The 22,509-nt window shown below is 39.7% G+C and overlaps 1 protein-coding gene across 2 annotated transcripts in view; it reads left to right on the forward strand.

The window, feature by feature from the left end:
- Positions 1-22,469, forward strand: part of kcnab1b (potassium voltage-gated channel subfamily A regulatory beta subunit 1b) — a 32,002-nt gene extending 9,533 nt beyond the window's left edge. For both annotated transcript variants that reach the window (XM_015014087.2, XM_015014088.2), the window contains exons 3-15: positions 3,248-3,291; positions 6,142-6,179; positions 6,868-6,947; positions 7,679-7,723; positions 9,434-9,478; positions 11,993-12,036; positions 14,478-14,564; positions 18,646-18,731; positions 19,166-19,286; positions 19,369-19,463; positions 20,765-20,885; positions 20,989-21,077; positions 21,192-22,469. In XM_015014087.2, coding sequence (XP_014869573.2) covers positions 3,248-3,291; positions 6,142-6,179; positions 6,868-6,947; positions 7,679-7,723; positions 9,434-9,478; positions 11,993-12,036; positions 14,478-14,564; positions 18,646-18,731; positions 19,166-19,286; positions 19,369-19,463; positions 20,765-20,885; positions 20,989-21,077; positions 21,192-21,281 — 985 coding nt within the window. In that variant the 3' untranslated portion in view covers positions 21,282-22,469. The remainder of the gene's footprint in view (positions 1-3,247; positions 3,292-6,141; positions 6,180-6,867; positions 6,948-7,678; positions 7,724-9,433; positions 9,479-11,992; positions 12,037-14,477; positions 14,565-18,645; positions 18,732-19,165; positions 19,287-19,368; positions 19,464-20,764; positions 20,886-20,988; positions 21,078-21,191) is intronic.
- Positions 22,470-22,509: the final 40 nt, after the last annotated feature.

Raw genomic sequence — 22,509 nt, forward strand, 5'->3', positions numbered from 1 at the left:
GAAGCCAAGAATTGTGACAATTTTTCCAACCGTTTCTAACAACTTTCATCAGTGATTAGCATAGTTAGCACAATCTGCATTAACCTTGGCGGCAATCTCTTTGTGAACTGTTCAGGTTGCCAATGTTGCTAATTGTTTCAAAGTCTTCCAAAACACCACAGACATTACTAAATCCTTTGTGCTCCATGGCAGATAGAGTTTGAAATTTCTCCAAAGAGAAAACACTCGGTATTCCAGTTAGCTTTTATTTTGCTCATTAAATTAATATCCAGTCCATAAATGGACTCAGTATGAAATCCAATACCGATATAGCATTGGATCTGCACCACCCACATCATTTGGATAACATTTTAACCATCATCACATCTGTATTGAAGGGTTACTTACAAAAAAGCTACAGAAGTCAAAAACATGAGATGTGGGTCGATGACAATATTCCTGTGTGAAGCACATACCAAGAAGAGAAAATGTTAAGAATTTGAAATGGGCAAAACAGCAAAAATGTTGCAGTGGTTAAAGTGAACACTTTAACAATTCTTGCAGTGCCTTTATTCTACCAGGTAAACACTTTAAATGTTCTCTCCTGGGGACTTTTCACACAGGAAGATTATTGGTAGCGCACCTGCATTTCCCATCTTAATATGTATTGAAAATAGCAAAACAATTTGAATGTGACAATGATTTAAATGATAGCATAAGGCTGTATGATGTTATGAGCATGCAGTAACCTTAACATCATAAAAGTCCACTTAGGTTTTGGTTCCTCTTTGACTCGTCATTGGTTTCAGGATTCAGCAGCAACTAATAGAGATTTATACTAAACATAGAGTCGTCGATTGCAGGAATCATTTGACCCAGTTCCAAAATCTTGAACTATTCCTTTAACCAACAAAGTCTAAACACAAAGCTGCTACACAGCACAGCTTTCCAAACAAAGTCTGGAAAAAAAAACTACTACGTCTTTTCTTTTATTCGTGGAAAAGACTGCTTCCAGGAATTCTGCAAACATAAAAACAAAATCAATGCAGATCCAAGACGAATGTGTAAACAGTCTGCATCTGTCTCTACAACTAAACAGATGCTTTACCATGGGCCATTTGCAATAAATGCAGCAATGAACATTCCTCGACACCAGTCAGCCTGATCCTCAGCAAACTCCAGCCATACCCATGCAGCCTGGATGAAACCCACATCAGTCCCACCCTTCCCCCTACCCTTTCATGGACCAGAGCTCTCATTCTATAATACATCAGAGAGGAAGACGATTTCCAGACTTCTCTACCGATTTACAGACAAGAGCACGTCCCCGCTGTGAGCTCTGTCTCCTAGTGCCCTAATTACACACTTGGTGTTTGCGTGTAAATCCTCTCATTTTTATAGTTTTGCCTCTCCCACCTTTCAGAGCTCATTCGAACTTAACTTTCTGCGTCTTAACTTTGAGCGGCTAATTGAACTGGCTGAGGGCAGTGTGTGTAAGACGCCAGAGGCTTTGAGTCACTCCCCACTTCCATTCGACAGGCACAGTTTTCGGGCACAAGAAAATGACTGCTGTCGGTGTTTTACAGCCTCATTTGTCGTAATGAGTTAGTGCCTGCAAAGCAGAGCAGACGACAGAGTGCCGACGCTGTGATTGGAAGCTTTATTCACTTATTTTTGTTTTTTTCAAAACCAAGCGTCTTGCTGATGATAGATCTGAGCGTGGCCGTCTGCCCTTGGAATGTAATAGTTTCCACGGATGGATGACAGAGGCTACCCCCCCGCAGCTTTGTGGAGCCCCCCGTCGCAGTTTCCGTCGTCTGCAGTCCCCATCCATCACACTGCGGGAAGACACCTGTGGTGGCCGCAGGGAGAACAACTGGCTCCTGCAGACGTTTTCTGCATTTCGCAATTAAAAGCTTGCACCACATTAGCTTCTCTCTCAGTTGGACTTAATGGGCCGCAGATTTTAAAACCGGAAATAAAACGTGGAACTGAATGAAAGGCAGCACGGAAAGGAGTCTGGTGCCTCAGCTGGCAACGAGATGCAATGGGATGAGTCAGCTGGAGCTAAATTAACTGTAATCAGGCAGACAGATGTTTGATGTTTGTTCATGGGTTTACAGATGCACAGGAAGAACGAAGCCGAGGAAGAGAAGAAACTGACATGATGCAACATGAATGCTCAGGAATGAACGTCTGCACCTTATTGGTAAACACAATAACAGCAAAGAGCCTCAGGACCGGCGTGCTTCCTGTTGCGGGAAGATGTCAGATTCTCAGAGGATAAGACGCAATCATGTGAGGAAGGTCAGAGCAGAAGAAAAGGGCAACATCTGTCAAAAGGCGGCACACGGAAAACCTCGCTGCCACAAAGCAAGTGGTATCACCGTCTCAGGTTGTGTGCGGCTCCTTCAGAAAGTATTCCTACCTCTTTTCACAACCACAAGTGGAATTTGAAGTGAATGTTAGGTGCTTTTCCGTTATTGTCAGCAAAAAACTGAAAGCTCTGGTTTTCATCTGTATTCAACCATCATGAGTGAACACTTCACAGAACCGCCTTGCTGCTGCAAATACAGCTAAATTATTTTGAGGCATGTCTGCACCTGCTTTGCATGTCTAGAGAGTGAAATTTCATTTAGTCCTTTTTTACTAAATAGATGGCGCTTGGTCGGACTGGGAAGAGCGAATATGCAAACGTCAGTTTTCAAATCCTTTCACTTAATCACAATCCTAATGTAGGTCTTGACTTTGACTAGGCCAATCTCCCACAATTGGAAGCAGAATTATTCCCCTGGCTGTATGTTTTAGGCTGCCATGCTGTTTGAAGGTGACCATTTGCTCTCGTCTCAAGGCTTTTTCATGTTGTAAACGGATCCATGCTGTAGTCAGCCTATTGGGAAAGGTTGAGGTTTGCCTTCATAGGTGGTTGAAACAAAGAAAACGAGGTCTTAATACACATGTCACACTTTTCCCTTTTTTTTTTGTGCAATATTTATAATGTTTTTCCACTTTACCCATGATGCTTTGTGTTGGTCTAACACGTTAAAACTTTTTCTAAGGCACTATCTGAGAAAATATCAAAGTGTGGGTGTTTTTCTTCATCTCAAAGAGGCGTAGCTGTATTAGCACCTGTGTCTTTCAAAGTGTTATAAAAAAAAACCATAGCATATTAAGGGGCATCCTAGTAATTACAGTCACATTTTAATGATGGCATGTGGAGATTACAGTTCGTAGTTTTGTCTGAAAGAAGCTCTGATTTGTTTCACAGGAACCTGGGGAAATCTGGTTTACGTGTCTCCTGTCTGGGTCTTGGTGAGTACATTTCATTAAAATTAGCAAATATCTAATGACTTTGTGAACAACCAGGTGCAACCCAGTTTTAATTATGTGTTTGAGTGATTGATTAGGAGACCAGCGGATCGGAATCAGACTGCCTTTAAATAAATCATGTCGTCTCACCCCATTCCAAACCTCATTCATTTTTAATTTTTATGGAAAGCCATGAGAGACAGAGGAGCCATTTAGTGAACATTAACAGTTTCCCTGTTAATATTTAATCAGCAGAGGGCTTTTCAGTAAACAGAGTTCTCTATCACACATATCAGATCCAGACCTTCAGGAAAAGTCTCTCTTTTGTCCTCATTCATTCAGTGAAATGGTTGTGGGATATTGTTTGTGTTTCACTGCTGTGTGTGTGTGTGTGTTCGTGTGTGTGTGTGTGGGGGGGGGTGTGTGAGTGTGTGTCGCTGTTCTTCAAGGGGTTGTAGCCTTCAAGTAAAAAATATTTTTACAAGGCACAGAAATGATAGAGTGTTGCCCTGGCTCACCAACCAAAGAGGAAACATTTTAAATTAAACAGTTAATCATTCCTATCGGTTTTTTTTTTTTCTTAAAGATTTATCCCAGCACACTGAGCAACAGCTGAATATTGAGAAAAAACCTCCAGCAGCAAAAAAAAAAACAGATTGCTTTCTATCGCGCTGCAGTGCCCTTGAGCAAAACATTTTCTTTTACCAGCCTTCTGAAAAAGACCATTAAGAAAAGCAGTTGAGCATAAGGTTCTAAAAATATATCTATTTAAATCTTACATATATATATATATATATATATATATATATATATATATATATATATATATATATATATATATATATATATATATATATATATATATGTATATATATATATATATATATATATATATATATATATATATATATATATATATATTGGTATTTTATCTGTTCAGTTCATTTTTAGCAAATCTTAGAAGCGGTAATTTTCCTGAGCATTCGCTCAGCTGGTGGTCTAAGTTGGCGCCAAATTAGATTAGTGGAAACAAAAAAAAACTACAAACAGAGGAAATAATTAGAATAATACGAAGAACATTTCTTGGTGTGGGTCTCCTGCTGGCCTTTTAACTTTGCATGGTTTGCAATAAGCAGAGTCAGTCACTTAAAGACTTTGCTACAACCGTGAGAGAAAGCTATGTGTCTATCAGTCTGTCTGTCTCTGCTGCATCTTTTGCAAAGAAGATAGAATGAACCTTAGGGTGAGATCAGACTGAAAAGCAACATGAAAAACATAAAAAAGGTACAAATACAATAATAAGTGTGTAAATAGATAAATCCAGCATTAAGTATTAGAGTATCTCCTGCAAACATTTACAGTTTTCCTTAGTCGTTTCGGCTCGTTTCTCACACCGGCACAACACCTAGTGCATTTTCAAAAACAATTAGTACAAACTGAAAAGCCTGGTGAAAAGGCTGCAAAAGTGAGTCACTACCTCAAAAAGAATAGTTCATTTCTCGAAAGTCAGTATTTATGTCGATGAAAGAATCATCAGGGCAATCAAAATGAAAGTCCTGACTCCATGATAGTCAAATTTCTTTGTTTTGTTTTCGTGATTACAGTTGACTCTGGAAGTGTTTTACAGTCCAATACAATACAATCTACAGCTACATCTATTTCTCAGTTGCATAGTTCATAAGCAAAGTACAGACGTATTTGCCATGTTTATTTTAGATGTTTGTGTTCAATGAATGAATGTGAATTGATCAAGAAATAAAATCAGGACCTTCAGTATTATAGGAAATGACGACTCAGCTTTCATAAGTTTAGCTCATTTTCATTGACACAACAAGAGCAAATGATAATGTTCTAAGAGAATGGTAATGAAACAAGTGATGCAACCAAAAGTAAAAAGAAACTGCTACTCTGATGTGCACAAATCCCCAGTTTTTACAGAAAGATGGATGTTAAATGAAATTTCCACTATTACCATTTGAAAAGCCTGCTTGAGTTGGTCAGTCTTGTAAATTAAGCAGATTGTGTTTTTGCCATTGCCAGCTGGGAGAACTCAGACTGCGCCTACACCAATCTGCTGCATTGCTGCACAGTTGGTTAATGATTTAACACCAAATTTTCCATTATTCTTTATTAGTGAGACATGGTTATGAGCAGCTTCGTCTCACGTGCTCAGGCAGCATAACATTGAAAAGAGAAGACAGATTCGCCAAAAGCCCTCAGTTTGCTACATTAATGTGTAAATACCCTGAAAGCGGTTTTTCATTTTGGTCATATGGCTCTCCGCCCAGGGAGTCCTTTTATTGGGGACGATATGAGAAACACCAGTTGCACATTGTACAAATTGTGGCTTTGCTTTTTTGCAAGGGTAATGACACTGATGGAGGCATCTGGTTTACAGCTACCAACTCAATGCTAATTAAATTGTTTTTTGCTGTTTTGGACTCTTGGTTGCACTTCAGTTTAATGTTGCATCCTTGGACTGCGTAGTTTAACACTAAGCACAGACTTGTTTTAAAAAAAACAATTTGAGATTCATAAAACTGTTTTTTATATCCTTTATTCTATTTGCAAAAAATAAAAAGAAGCATTTTGGAACGTTTAGACTGGGAGGAACAAAAAAACTGGACTTATTATTATTATTATTAATGTGATGAACAAACATTCCTTTCAATGTCGAAAAAGTTTCTCTTTGATGAACATTTAGCTGACATTTGGCAGTAATGGCTTTAGGGCAGGAGCCATTTTGTCATGAGTCTGTGCCAAAAATGTCAAATTAAAAACAACTGATTTTACATACAGAGTCCTGCATATGTGTTTTGTTTTAGATTTGACTTTTGGCATTTCCTTCAACAGGAACATGGGTAACATTTGGAGGTCAGATCTCCGATGAGGTAAGGCTTCATGTCACTTCCATTACCGCTGCGACTCAAGAGCAGATGCCGGTTTTCATTCTTTTAAACCCAACTGGGTCAAGTAAACGGTGTGCGGTTCACAACCCGCGGAAGCAATTCGTTGCAGCTGCATGTAAAACGGTGTGGGTGTGTGCAGACCGCTGTTACTGTCCTGTTATCAGTTCAATAATATCACAGCGGACTGTGAGGTGTCCGGCAAGGCCAATCGGGCATGCTTCATTTTTCACTGTCAGAAGACATCTTTTAATGGTCTGACCCGACCTTGGAGGAAAAGGGACAAAAAGACTTCTGAATTGGGGACAACTCATCACTGATGGATGACCAGTGGGAGAAACGAATTAATTGCAAATACAAAAATGGGGGGAAGCAGTATTAAAATCAGTTTTCCTGTCTGATCCTCTTCTTTCCTACTGGGTAAAATGAAGGCACACGAATTAGGTCAGAACTGTCTGAGGAAGCATCCTGTGTTGTAAACAACTTTAACCCACAAGCAGCCAGTGGTGGTTTGTGTCTCAGAAGCAAACAGATTTGCACTTCCTCTGTTTCTTTTGGGAATTCCCTTCCCTTTTTCGAGATGAAATGTGAGTCACTATTTTTGCTGGAGTTCAGGTCACCATTGTGAGTGTCATTAAAAAAACAACAACAGTGCCTGTCACCTGTCTCTCAGGTAGCAGAGCAGCTGATGACCATCGCCTACGAGAGCGGCGTCAACCTGTTCGACACGGCCGAAGTCTACTCCGGGGGAAAGTGAGTGGTGTCTCCCGTTTGCAATCATCCCAACACTTTCCTTGTGTTTTCTGTTGTTATTCTTCACAAGGCACTGATTAAAAACAAAGTAATCCTAATTTATTTAATTAATTATAACAATTTTATGACATTTTTTTTTTATTAATTCAGGTGCTTAGAACTCCATTTTGTTTAATTTTAGCTACATCTAATCATTCTTATGTGCTTTTCTGCTTACGTTTTTTCAACTTTAAAAAGATTAATCAGATATTGCTCATATATATATATATATATATATATATATATATATATATATATATATATATATATACACACACACATATAATGTTCTCTCTATTTTTCCCCCATGTCCATTATTTCCATGTGTGGTGATTAATCTGGAAGCAGCCGTGGCTTATTCATCACCACCACCTCGATTTTATGTCCCCAGCTCAATCTTACCTCCCATCTAGACATAATTTTGTTGAATGATGAGGGACAAGCAGCAGATAAAAATTAATTTCAAGGTTGCTGCTGGAATTCGTGCATATTGTCCAGGAGTCATTCATCTGTTCTCTTGTTACACCTTTGGTTTTTAATCAGGTTGTTTGTAGATGAGCAACCGATAACTTTCATGTTCATGCAGGGGCGATGTGTCCAATCTAATCTAATCTTTTCAATCTGTGGTTGTGTTGCTTTTGGTTTTGTAACTTCTCATGTTTTTTTTTTTTTTATTTAATCTTTTCCCATAGAGCAGAGATAATCTTGGGAAACATCATCAAGAAGAAGTGCTGGAGGTAAAGTAGTGACACCGGGCAAACGGCAACAACTCTAACCAGATGAAAATGTGCCTTATTTTCTCTTCAGAATAAAAGATCCTGATTTAGTGCAACGCCGTGCAAAGCCTGCTGAAGCACTGACATTACAAAGCATGTCCACTTTGTCAGGATGCTTAGGGAGAAAAATCAGTCTCTCGTTAAAATGCAATGATCTTAATGGCCTACATTAATAAAAGTTGTACTTACCAGTCCCCGAAGAACGCGCAAGCAAATCCCTTACCTCCATTAAAACCGCACGGAAACAGCTTAAGAAACAGTAAGGCCGAGGCAATGAGACGACCTCGAAACTCCCCACATCCCAGGCACATTTACCACCGCCAGGACGTGCCTGAGCGAGCGCAATATGTCTGCAAACCCACACGACCCAGAGGATTTGCTGCTGACCTCTCAGAGTCACACAATCAGGACAATCGTGGGGGCTTTGTGACCAAAGACGAAGGGCTAGGCGTTGATCTCGCTCCCAACTCAGACAGACATCTACTAAGTCACACAGGCTTTGGACATCGAGGCAATGGACACATTTCAGCCAAGTTTTACAACACACACTGTTAACGCTACAAAGAGGCACAGCTTAAGACTAATTATTAAAATTTAGTGTGTTGTTGTCCAAGCTTAACCAGTGAGTGTATGGGAGTATAAACTGATGACAACAGTGGCTCTCAGAGGACTTGATGAGGCCTCGGTGCTTACAAATGGAGGTCAAAGACTCTGACACCATCTGTGCTGCAATTCACCACCGTCTCGTCTCCCTACCCGCTATTGTTGACTTTGTGGATGGTTCATCGCAACCTAATTTCTCTTGGTGTAAAAATTTGTTGTAAAAATAAAACAATCTTAAATTTACCAATACTAGACTCATAATCTAGTGTAATTAAAGCTGACAACATTTATATATAAAAAAGGAAATATAATAATTCTTTAAATTTTCTATGGCATAACTTTTTATTTTGAGGTGGGAAAAATAATTCCCCCATTCTTTGGAAGCTTGGTCATAAAATCACAGAACCAGATTATATTTTGAGGTAGAATATCTGGAAAATCCTATGCATGTGTGTATAATGTATACGATATATAATCTCTTTAAAAATGGCCAACATCACTTAATCTATTTCTGCTTTTGCTTTCAAGAGTCTAAATGGTGTGGTGACATAATGGCAGGTGCATATTTTATGATTATACTATGTCACCTCATTTATTGTATGTAGGCAATAAGCACTTAATCAAGAGTCACATTTCCACAGCAATTTGCATGTTAAATTAAGCAGGTTCTGCATAGCAATGTGTTCACTTACTAAAAACTTGAGGTTTTGTACAAGTTTGTAATATTTTAGCCTATTTTAGCCTGTATTTTACCCTGACTCTGAATGTGTATAAATTATTGATCAATTCGAGCATGGAAGGTATGTGGGAGTTTGATTGTTAGCATTCAGAGACTTCCCAATGCGTCGCCTCGAAATTGATGTGAAAGAATCGCACAGTCTGCCACTTCTCTAAGCAGGATGTCAGATCACTGAACAACACTCCTGTCATTCGTAGATCTGATTGCTTCACTTGCTTGGGTGCACGCACAGCAGCATAATAGCAGAAGCACCTTAATGCTAAAAGACAATCATCTCTTTAATATTTTTAAACAGCGTTTTTCCCCTTTGATGTGCCTGCTTCCCTTAGGAGATCCAGCCTTGTGATCACCACAAAGCTCTACTGGGGAGGAAAGTAAGTGCATTTGTGTGTGTGTGTGTGTGGGGGGGGGGGTGTGTGTGTGTGTGTGTGTGTGTGTGTGTGGGTGTGTGTGTGTGTGTGTGTGTCAATTTTCCAACTCAGATGCTCAGACTATATGACTAATGGCCGGCTAGACGTGAAACTTTTGCCTCCAGCTCTAGGCCCCATGGCGTTGAATCAGACATTCAGGGGAAACCCACAGATGCACACACAGGGCATCACACTGGAAAAAAAAAGAAAGCAAGCCCCCATCTTGCTTCTGTTTCCATGTTGTATTTAACATCTATATCCCTCAGGCCACACGTCATATTCGCTCCTGCTGTCATGCTGAAATATTGTGAGTCCAGTCCACATTAGTCACGTTCTCCCTCCCTCCAAAAAGCCTTCAGGTTTTCACCAGTGCTTTCACATTCTTCTTTTGGCTTTCTTTAAATATTATTTAAGTCACTACAGAGGGTAAAAAGAACAGAGGGTAAAAAGATTGTGAAATTTTTATATAAAATCACTTTCTCAGGCAAGTGTCAATGAGAGACACTTGCCTGATGCAGTCAGAGGACAACTACTTAACTCATTAGAGAGTCTTGGCGAGCATCTCCGCTTCACATTATGACATTTGCATATGTGATGCATGCCTCCCACATGTTTGCACAAACGTAAGATTACTTGACAACATGATGTAAAGAAAGAAATTTCAAAGTTTGCACTATAACCGAGCTAGAAGCGAGAGGCCGATGCAGAAACGTTGAAATAATTGAAATTGAGCAAAGTGTAAGATCAGCTAGGCACCATTCCGTAACAAATGTGACCTTGAGGCACTAAATAAGACAAACATGTCAATTTCAGTTCAGTAAGAGCTCCATCAATGGCTCTATCCTGGATAGAAACACAACATGAGCCAGGAGTACTTTCTACTAGGAAGGAAAACATAGATAATGGGAGCAATTATCCCATTTGCTGAAAGAGCAATAGCTCTTTCAGCAAAGCTATCAGTGAATAAAACACAGAATCACCCACTTGGCATCCCTTCTACAAAATATAGTCACGAGGAAAACATCAGTTTAAATGAGTAAACAAAAGTTAAATGGCTGGTGATCTCTTACAACAAATATTTCCATACAAACTACTCTTGTAATACTGCCCCAAGAAACACAGAGCTATATGTCAGATAAGATTTAGCAGCCACACAGTCAGGTTTCCCCTGTGGGAGTGTGTGAGAAACACAGCCAAAGGTAAAGTGGAAATCAGACCTGTCACAAAGCGAGACACAAGAGGGAAGCTAGACATGATAACTTATTTGTTCTGAGTTTCTTCACTTTCCTCAAATAACTAACTTTTCTGTACCACACAGAAAGTAAAAGTTACAAGGTCACATTGAAGAGGATCATTCTGTCCAAAAGAAGACACTGTTTCCAGATTTTCTGTTTCAACTTTTCCAACATTAAACACCTTCCTAGGCCTTTGAATGTAGAGAAAAGAAAAAAGCATCTGTCATTATTTGTTTGTTGGTTGATTGGGGTTTATAATACAAAACTGCAGAGGCATGGAGTAGATGATGAAAAAAATTTAATGAAAACAGTGAAAAAAAACTTACAAAATCCACTAAGAACCTGGGCAGAACGTAAATCCAAGGAACCACCAAGTAGACGACATTAGGAAACAAGAGGATCCAGCGAGGAGTGACTGAGATTGAGGTGCTTAAGTCTTGGGAGGTTGAATGCTGAACAAAAGACCTGGTCTGATGAGCTAACATGTAAATGTGAGGGGAGAGCACAGAAGACAGGCTGAGAAGAGAGAGGAAGAGGAAGAGGAAGTGACACGGGGGGGATCTAATAAAGTAATTAGACATGAGAAACATAATAAGACTAGAGCAACTAAGGTCTAGGCAAAGAAACAAACATAACTGGAACCACTAAGAAGGAATTGAAGTAAAAATAAAAACAAGGCAGGACTAATAGAAACAAGAACTAACACAAATAATAATAATAATAATAAAATCCAAAACAAACTCAAACAATCCGAGATCCTGACACCATCCTCCCTGGCTCAAGTGGGGTTCTTTTTTTATTATTTCGTTTTCAGATATGTTTTCAGCAAGTACATCTAGCAGATGGTGGTAATACAATTGTTTAACAGACTTCAACAGAAATAAAGTTAAAAAATAGATAGATATTGTAGAATTAAAAGATATCAGTGTATCTACATTGCTTACAGCAAAATTTAAAAGCGACTTGCTTTCTCTCAACAATGGCAGCTCCTCCAGAGTGGCTTTGAGCCACCTAGTGGTTCCTTTAATTATTGCTCTCCTTACAGTTGAAGTTGCTGGCCATGTCTGGGTAGGTTTCCTCCTTTAGGTGACCGGTAGTGCTTCAGATGTTGAACATTTCAGTGGCTGGAAGGGAACTTATAATGAAGAATCTTGTCTGGCATGACTAATTGTCTGCTTATGCTTTTCTAGCTGAGGTGTTCTTGTGTGTCTCTCATCTTGTAATTTTTTTCATCCTGTTTCAGAGCTGAGACAGAGAGAGGCCTCAACCGAAAACACATCATTGAAGGTAATGTGGCAAAATCCTCTCTGTTTTGTCCTTTACGTTGCACCATCCCTCCCACTCCTGTGTCACTCCTGCAGATCCTCTTTCTTTTACCTTACTTTTTCCTCCCTCCTCGTTCCCGTCCGTGTCTCTTCTCACGTCTTCAGTGTTGACGCAGCAGAATTTGAAAGCAGAATTGGCCCAGCGGTGCATCAGACTTTGTCGGACGTTTTGTCTCGCATTACTCTAACAGGTTTCTTTCTTACACATTCGCATTCGGAGTGGCGGAGCCAGCTGCAGTCCCCGCTCTTCTATTCTCCTCTCCCAGGCTCTTTTTCCCCCCAAATTGTTACTTTACTTGAGTTTATTTCGCAAAACTTCCTCACCCCCCCTTCTGAAACAACTGGCCTCTCCAAAGCGCAATGCACCTCTTACAGTGACTCAGCCCTCTCCCACATTATTAGCATTCACTGCAGCCACTGCAGCGATTCCCACCAAACAAAAGGCGAATGCACCCAGGAAAGGCGGAATGAGAGGGGACAAGGTTTCAGAAGCAGAAGGTTGCAGAGAGCAAGAGATTCAAAGGAAACAAAGCGAAGGTATCATCATCATCATCAATTAGTTAAGCCCAGTTTTATTGTAAATGACAGATTTGTGGGAGTAACTGGTGTGACACATGTCATCACAGACTGATGTGCCGACTGAGTGCAGCGTCTGTTGATACTCTCTTCTGCAAAAAAAAAAAAAAAAAAAGCCCCTCAAGGTCACTTGGTCAGGTGCTGTAGTTCACTAATCCAAAACAATAGGTTCTCCCAGTTTGACCTTGAGGTTAGCGAACCTCTTAACAGGCTGAAAACATGTTGAACATTTTCACAAATTCCCTGACAGCTCGAGCGGCGACTGAACGACTTTTATTGAGCTTCCATTTTTAAATGCATCATATGCTGCAGTTGCCGGCAGAGTTGCTCTGTTGTTCAGCGTGTTTTCTCGCTTCCAAAAATAGAATCCCTTCACGGCCCTTTAAACTCCAGCTAATCCAGCCGACAGCAGCAGCGCGATGACGGTGCAAAACCAGATTAGAATCCATGTTAGAAAGTGGTTCTCAGATTGTGTGGGAGCAGATGACAGGGAAAGGTATAAGGAGTTCTGTCGGCACTAGGAAGTGGTGTATCTCTCAGCTGGGATTAGTGGGTGATGAAGAAGCCTCTGGCACTAATCTGCCACACACACACACACACACACACACCCACACACACACACACACACATACAAACACACACACTCTTACTTTTCCATGTCTCTAGTACGCTGCCGTCCTCCTTTGTTGCAGTCTCCTGTGTACGCTTTTCATTTCTCATCTGGTTTTACGTTGAGCAGGCGCTGAGAGTGACCTTTTTTGTGTTTCCATGTCTTCTTTGAGCTTGATATGTTTGTTTGGGTCACCCCTCCACCCCCGACATACACACACACACGCACACACATGCACACACACACACACACACACACACACACACTCACACATCTAACATTGTTTATGTAAGAGGAGTGAGGATTTTACAGGTACAAGTTGTTGTTTTTTCACTTCATACAGTGGATCTTCTTGTCAGAATGCGAGTTCAGTTTCAGAGGGATTATCTTTAAGTCTTGTGGTGTGTTTAAAGAATGCTTACTTTCAATCAAAGATTGCTTTGGAATGCTTAAATAGGATTTATTTTATTTATTTATTTTGATGCGCCAACCTGTTCTGGGTCTTTTACTGCTAGTTGAGAAAATTCACCAATAATAAAGCAAAAATGTCACTGCCTTAACTTTTGAAATCACATATTTAACATATTTGGAAAACAATTAGCCACTATTAACTTCTTAGATGGTATCTTGAAATTTTGCTTTAATACATTCACAAAATGATGTTTTCTCAAGATAACATTCATTTTGCAACATGTACCAATCCCTCTGTGAAATATCAGTTTTATTTCCCTTGCTTCTTTGGCTTTGTCATCAACAATCCGGCCCCGTTTTGTTGCTTTTGGCAAGCAGAACAAACCTTTTAGGCATCCCAGAATTAAATCTGCTTGCAAATGAACTTGGATCAAAAGATATGGCAGGCCAGGCACAGCTGAAATAATTTTAAATTAACTGGCACTTTCTGACATCAAGTTTCCCAGGATAATGAGGGCTCGATGTTAATGTTTTTTCACCAAGCTAGTGCTTTTTGAAACGTCTCTTTGTTGTTGTTGCTTTAATGAGGACATTATCATGGATTGAGCTCGCAGAAAGCTGCAGAAATCTCACAAACTTTGGTGCAATCGGTACAAGAAAAGCTTGGAAAATTGGATCGGGTCCTGCTTCGGTTGCGGAACATGAATATGCAAAAAAGCGAGCTGCTGCTGAATGCTTTGCACTTCACTTTGCCCTGTCCAACCCATAAATCTTCCTAACATATTCAATCATTTTTCTCACCTCAGGTTTAAAAGGTTCCCTCCAGAGGATGCAGCTCGAATATGTGGATGTGGTCTTTGCCAACCGGACGGACAGCAACACTCCTATGGAGGGTAAGTGATTTTTGATCGGACCTCTGGAGACTGTTGGAGGGTTGGGAGCATAGCATGAGGCATTCTGTTATATGAGAAGGTGAGAAATGCTATTGAGGCCACTGCCTTTGCTGAACTGACGGCTTATATCTGTTTAGTCAAGTAGAAGTGAATTCCTCTGACCCGCGCCGACATAAGTTCATATGATAATCTTGCCTCATTTCTCGTCCTCTTGTCCTCTATTTTGGTCTCTCAGTCTCCCTCTGTTTCTCTTGCGTCTCTGTGGGACCGCTATCTTCCACAGGGTCTCTGAGCTGCCGCCCGCTCCCAGCCCTCCCTGCTCGTCAGAAGCAGGATTATCTGCCTCCTTCGGGAGCGGCTGGTATATTTTTGGGTTGGTCTCTCTTTCTACCAGCCCCGCTGTGCACTTGTACTTGATTTCTACTTTTCAAAGCTTCAGCGATGCCTTTCCCTCGCATCCACCATATGTTATTATTAATTTCTTATAGATGTTTCCAGAGTTTTCCTCAATTACTTCTCTTCTGATGTGGCAAGATACTTGAGATTCTGTTTTTTTGTCTCTTCACACAAAACCTTCTCCAGAGGTGGTATCCGCCTAAAGGCATGGTGTCTTATTGATCTCCTAAAAATATGTTCTATGTTGCTCCTCATTTCCTTCCCCTTTGTTGCCTCCCTTGACAACCAGCTGACTGTGGGAGGCCAGCCTGTCATACTCATTGTTCCAGAGGCCCGGCTGTCATTATTAGCTGTGATAACTGGCAGGTAAACCCCATAGCCTCCCCCGTCAAATCAGATTTGGCCCTTCAGATAGTTTCACTCCTTTGATGCAATAAAATGTCATTGTCAATCTGACTGATTTATTAATCAATGATCATATTTTAGTGAACATAACTTGAGCTCCTTAACTCCTGACTACTGTTTCAGTACGTTCTTAATAGTAATAAAAAGCATTTACTTTATTTCAACCAAAGTGGTATTAACCATGCAGAGTGCTTACACTTTTGATTTTATTTGCTTTATCAAGTAATTAATAAAAAAAATTAAAAAAAACAAGCAGCGATGGTTAAAAATAAGTTATTGTGAAATATTCAAGTTGTTCCTTATATTCTCATGTATGCCTTTTGGGAATTAGGACACTTTTATGCTCGTTACAAGAAATAAGATTTGCCACAGTTTCTGGTCACTGTTGTATAATTACAGAAATAAAGACTTAGGCTTGAACATCCATAACAAAGTCCTGCAAACATTCACATAAATTATCGAATAGAAAATCATTTGAACTTGATTTTGGCTCGTAACCACTGTAAGATTAATGCCACGCATCAGCTCTGTAATGTGCCCCAAATACTTTCCACTGGTTGCTCTTTCCTCTTGGGACCGCTGCAGCATGGTGAACTTGTTATTCACATCTTGTTTTACACACAGGAATCAATACAAACTAGCTTAACAACGTCAGTTATAGGAGGAGGCATGGTAGCATTTTAAAGGGACATCTAGTGGTAGCTAACAGGTGCTTATGCATGCATGTGTTTGCTTGTTTTGTTATTGTTGTTTTGTTTTTTTTACCCTAACTACATACGACCTTGCGCGAGACAACTTGTGTCCCCTTGGGGACGAAAAGTGATGTCATGGCAGCAGAGTCTGTCTTTATTATCATCACTGTGTCCCTTATCCCATGGCCTTATTCTTCTTTGACTCTTTCCAGTCCTCTGATATTCCTGACTGTTTTTTTTTCTTTCTTTTTTTACTTAACATATTTTCTCACAAGACTCTTGTTTATTTTCGTCCACTTTTTGTTGCGCCTGTCAGTTGGAAAGTTGGCACTGCATAGATGGTTTCCCCCCAATGTGGAATTTCATCTGACATGTCAAAAATTGTGTCGTTTATAGGAATTGTCGCACGGCACACACAATGAGATTCCTGTCTACTGGAGCAGAACGCATGTCAATTATTGTACTAATAGCTACACAAAGGCCTGTTAACCAAACAGCTCAAGGCTCTGAATTGGGTTGCAAACCATTCGTCCTGGATCTGATTTTAGACAGAGAACATCACGAAAGCTGCTGAAAGGTATAAAGTTCCATTAATAAAATCATTTTTTGACGATCCCAGCATCCTGACACACTTCTCAGTAGAGTAGCTTCAACACCTGCCTTCATTGTCATCAGATCCTTCCCCCTCAGAGCCGTAAACCTTGAATGCGGTCTTCCAAGGCCTGGAAAATCTCCGCTGATGTGATATATTGATGAGCAGCACACTTTCTCTGTGTGCATGCAGGAAGAATATAAATAAAAGCTTCAAAAGGCAGAAACATCTCCAGAACAAATCCGACAAAAACACACCGACAGCCACAGAGACACCTGTCCAGACATGTACAGCTATTTATGTGTTGTTGGGGATTTTCTCACACTTATTGCTTCACGGTTCAGAAGGGGCACTGTCATACCTGCTGGCTGGAGCTCACCAAATGTTCCAGACTTTGTGGCTCACTGCTGCTGGGAAAGAGCTCAAGGACACGCAGAGACGGGCTAACAGCCAAGCAACTTTCTATTACATGCATACCAATAAAGGAGATTTGGATGCGCAAGCAGGAGGAGTTTATCGCCTTAATGAGGAGTTTCTTTTTTGTCATGTTTGCAAGCGTTTCTTTACCAATCCAAATAAACTTTAAATTTTTTTTTGTTTGTTTGTTTACTGAGGTTAGGAAAACTCTGACAAGATGTGCTGGAAATCTCAATTAAACTTTACAATTTAAAAACAAACAGGTTAATAGTGAATGTCTTTGCTCGCTGAAGTCGGATTTTCTCACTTCGTGCTCCAAAAAACTAAGAGCACCTTATTTTTAAGAGTAAAAACCCTCACTTTTTTTTCCTTCTCGATAAAATTCTGATTTTTTTTTAACACATTAGCTGAAAATACTGTTACCCACATAATTTAAAGACCACATCTGTGATGTTATTCAGTTTATTCACAGCTCTACAAGTTAAAAGTGGCCACATTAAGCCGTGACTTTACTCCTCTGGCTCTGATTTACCTGCAAACCGTCGCTCCACAGCAGACCACACAGTCGCACAGTACCAACACAATAACGGTGCAGTTTAGTTCCAGTCTTGGTATGTGAGGGGCAAGGCAAGGATAATAAGTAACAGCCCCCCTCAGAGATAGAAACTTTATAAACCACATTTGCCAGTTTCTTGTTTCACGTTTTTTTTTTTTTCTTTATGTCCTTGCGTCCCTCAACATCCTGTCTTCCATCCCTCCACTTTGGAGCAGATCCTTCTACCCTCCCACCTGCTTCGCCCACGCACACACACTTGCTCTCTGTCTCTCATGGAGGCACAGTTTGGTTCAAAGAAAGATCCGGTAATTAAAGAAAATCATTAGTTGTCTCTTTTTTCACTCTTCTGTGGATTTAAATCTCTTCCTAATTCTCACCCTATCAACTTCACACTCTTGCAGCAGCATTTGCATTGTGCAAATGGAATAGGATTATTCATTAACAGACATGCAAATGCAATATTACGCAGACTGAATTTAGTAATGAATAATTTGTGTGTAACGAGACGTTCATGTGATCTACCAGCAGAGAATTTCCTGATTTAAAAGCTTTTTTGGAAGTTCTTTACAAATGGATTCATGAATAAAGCTCTATTGTTTAGCATGTAAATAACCAAACAGAGCATTTTTGCTGCCTTCCGTGTCATAATCACACACACACACACACACACACACACACACACACACACACCTGAAGGCTACAGCTGACTTCTCTCCCTTCAGTTTCACCTTGCTTATATATTTGCACAGCACAAGAAGCATTTTGTCAAGGCAGCTTTTTCACTTAGGGCCCCACAGCATTTGCACACATGTGCGCAAATGATCTAATGTGACCCCAGCAGATCACATAGTGTACAAACAAGTTTTAATTAAAGTAAACCCTAGAGCTGCCAGCTTCAGCGCAAAAAACCCCAAAACAAAACAAAACTGTGGAACTTTCAGTGGAAGACCTTAAGATGGCACCAACTAATATTCAAATGTCAACAAAGCACTTATTTAGTGTTTGATATTTGTGTTTTTATAGAAATTGTGAGAGCTATGACTCATGTGATCAACCAAGGGATGTCCATGTACTGGGGAACATCTCGCTGGTCTGCCATGGAGATCATGGTAAGTTATTGCAAAAGATATTACACGACATGGAAGGTTAGATAAATTCACCAATATTAATTCATTTTCATCAGTCCATATTGTCACGATAATATGGTCATCTGGGAAAATATCACTGCCTCATTCTGTCCTATTCAGAACTGAAGAAAGGTGTTAAATAATATAGTTTGTTCAGCATAGTTTTCTGTTGAATGTGATTTCCAACTCATAAAAAAAAACATAAAAAAATTATATATTTTTCACATTGCTTAAAATGTTACTTTTTTTCTTTAATATGTAAAAAGTAATAATAATGAAGCCAATAACATCAGAAGGCTAACATGCTAAAAGATGATAATATCTGCAGCTCTGGGAATAGATAAAAGTCGTTAAGCATAAAGGTCAGTGTTGCATGTTTTCCTTATCTCTTCGATTTCTATTTCCCTTTTAATTAGGAAGCCTATTCTGTGGCCAGACAGTTTAATCTTATTCCACCGGTGTGCGAGCAGGCTGAGTATCATTTCTTCCAGCGGGAGAAGGTGGAAACTCAGCTTCCTGAGCTCTACCATAAAATAGGTAAGCGTAGCAAGTTTCCACTTGTTTTCAGTGAATTTTGTCCTGGATAGTCAACATCACATGTGTCTCTGTTCTTCCATAGGCGTGGGTGTGGTCTCTTGGTCTCCTCTGGCATGTGGGATTATCACTGGAAAGTATGAAAACGGCATCCCAGAATCCTCAAGAGCTGCGATGAAGGTAGAAATGTGATTTTCATGGGTCAGTCCTCAAAGAATTATACTGTAATGCAGTATAAAGTGCATAAAGTACAAAAGTGTTTATCATTTTTAGCCACTTCACAATTGCCCTTGTTGCACAAACTTTGAAGCACATATTTTTAAATAACTGGGCAGTAAAACAATATGTGGCTCATAAAATTGATTGGAAATAAAACCCTAAATCTAATACAGCATTCTCTAATTCATCATCCAAAAATGGAGAACGCTACACGAATGCAATACTATACAGTTATGGTTGTCTGCCTACTCTGACAGGGCAAGGAAAGCTTTAATCAGACAAGTAATGAGAAGATCAATAGCTCTCAATGAGCTTTAAAGTTTCACATTTTGAAAGGAAAAATCTTTTTCTAAGACAACTGTGGTGTCAGAAGATTGCTGTCAGACAAGACCTAAATTGAACCTGCTAAATGGTGCTGAATGATGGCTCGTTTAGCTATTACATTAGCGGGCCTTGGTGTACCTATTAATATGACAAACTGACATGCATTCTCTTCCAGACGGTCTGATACCTCATTGTGTTTTGACAATTCTTACAAATGACACAATTTGATGGCATGTCAGATGAAATTCCACCTTGGGGAAAACCCATCTATGCAGCCGCAGCTTTGTAACTGACAGGTGCAAAAATAAAACTAAAAAACGAAACAGGAGTCAGAGTCTTGCGGGACAGGGAGATTAATCACTGTTGACGGGGAGATGGATGGAGCTAAATACTGGCAATCCTAGAAGAAAAGCTGTTAGCCTTGAAAGATCTGAGACTGGGATCATTCATTTTACAGCAAATAAACAACACTGCTGGACCTACAATGTATTGGTTTAAATCAAGGATGATTAATGGGTTAGTATGGCCCTGTTAAAGCCTGTAGAAGTCTGAGGAATGACTTGTTCACCAGCGCTCTCTGTTCAATTTGACTGAGCTTGAATTATTCTGCAAAGAACAGGCAAAAAATATAGGCATCCAAATGGGCAAAATTGGTAGTCACTTAGATCTGTTATTTTAACAAACAGTGGTTCTAAAAAATAAAAAAAAGGTCGATTATGAACGCATGTCTCTTGGTTAAAAACCACAAATTATAGTTTTCCTCCAATTCGCAATAATGAACTACTTTGTGTAGAGGCCCGTGAAATTCTAATAATACTCTTTATGGTTTGTGGTTGTAAAGTAACAAAAGAGGTTCAGTCACTTTTGTAACAATATGTAGTTTAAGTTGATTTTTATGTTTAACGTTTAATTCTGTTTATTCGTCTTTATTTTTCTAGCCATATCAGTGGTTGAGGGAGAAGATAACGAGTGAGGAGGGGAGAAAACAGCAGTCCAAACTAAAAGAACTGACTCATATTGGAGAAAAACTAGGATGCACCTTGCCACAGTTAGCCATCGGTAAATATCAAAGTTAATTTCTCATTTTCGTCGCGTCCACTGTTAAATATGTTTTCATTAGAATTACCCTGTTAGACTAATATTCTGCTATCCTCATCGTAAGCCTGGTGCTTGAGGAATGAGGGAGTCAGCTCAGTGCTCCTGGGGGCCTCCAATCCCACGCAGCTGACAGAAAACCTGGGAGCCATTCAGGTACACATTCAAGCCCTTTCCAGCATTTGCTTCTTTGTGTTGTTGCCCAGCATTGTCAGCGTTTGATAACGCACTGTTGTTTTTGTTTTGTTGTTTTGTTTCTGCACATTTTAGGTAATTCCAAAGATTACAGCAGGTATTGCTTCAGAAATGGACCATATTCTGGGCAACCGTCCACACAGTAAAAGGGACTACCACCACTAGGATGGACACTTTCTACTAAGCTACGCTCATAAGGCTTTTCAAAGCTCACTTTTCACAGCCATGGCACCATAAGTGCGTGCCCACGACTGTGTGTATCTGTGGAGGACTGTGTGATTGTACTTGGCTCTTTCAACTCATAACTGTGAAGTGGGCTACATGACGACAAAGTGTGCATGCAAAACCAGCCAGTTATCAGACTGAACACGATTTGGAGGATCCATCAAGACAATTCCCTGCATCAAAAAAAAAAAAAAAACTTCAACAACAGCGAACTTTGCAGAAGGTGCTGAACCATATAGTGCTGGAAGAAGAATAGAGTTAATTGTTTAAATGCTCCGTTAAAATGGCCATCAGTGCATGTAGAGAAAACTACTGAGGAATTAATTACCTCTAAGCATCCAATTAAGCAGAGCAGAGCACTATAATAGATTATTTGCATCAAAATGGACCTAATGCTAGAGGAATCTATTTTACTGTATAATGTATGTATTGTAAAAAGAATTACAAATGGTGATTATAATGAGCCATATTTCAGCAGAATGGATGAACATTCCCCAATGCAGCTGGAGCTTGCTTGTCCATGTGATTGCTTCAGAACTGGAAGACCTAAATGTCAGCTAAACATTGTTTTTGCTATTGCCATAAAAAACAAAGTTTAATTAGTTTAAATGAAATAAATAAATATATATATATGACTCTAAACATATGTAATGACTGTTACATGTAATGAGCAGTTATGTTGTTCTGTTCTCTTTTTCACTTATGCAATAGCACCGCAGAGTGTATTTTCCTACTGTGCCCTTTCAACCTATTTCAGTTTGTACACTGGCAGAGTTTCTGTCAGTAGGAATTGTATCTGATTCATTTCATTTCAGTCGGTACTGTGGATAGAAAAGTGTCTCATTGAAGTCGGGGTGATGATCCTCCTGCAGGGGAGCTTGTGGATAACAAATAAAGCCATGTGGCTAATGAAGAGATATAGTGGTGGAAAAAATTAAAAAGAACACCATATGGACCCTTGCAGTAATTGCACCTGGAACAAACAGAGTTTTTTTTTTTTTTTTCCTAGTTTCTCCCAGATGGTTGTTTTATGTAATGGGATCATCTTTGCTATGTTCTGTTTGTCCAGATATGTATTATGGTGGTGTTCGTCAAATTTGTACATGAAAATTAAAGAAACGCTTAGAATCGTGTGCCTCCTATTTTGACTCAGAAAATTAAAAATGTC

The sequence above is a fragment of the Poecilia mexicana genome, unplaced genomic scaffold (assembly GCF_051168715.1).
Source record: "Poecilia mexicana isolate PSO_F unplaced genomic scaffold, ASM5116871v1 scaffold_17, whole genome shotgun sequence".
Lineage (NCBI taxonomy): Eukaryota > Metazoa > Chordata > Actinopteri > Cyprinodontiformes > Poeciliidae > Poecilia > Poecilia mexicana.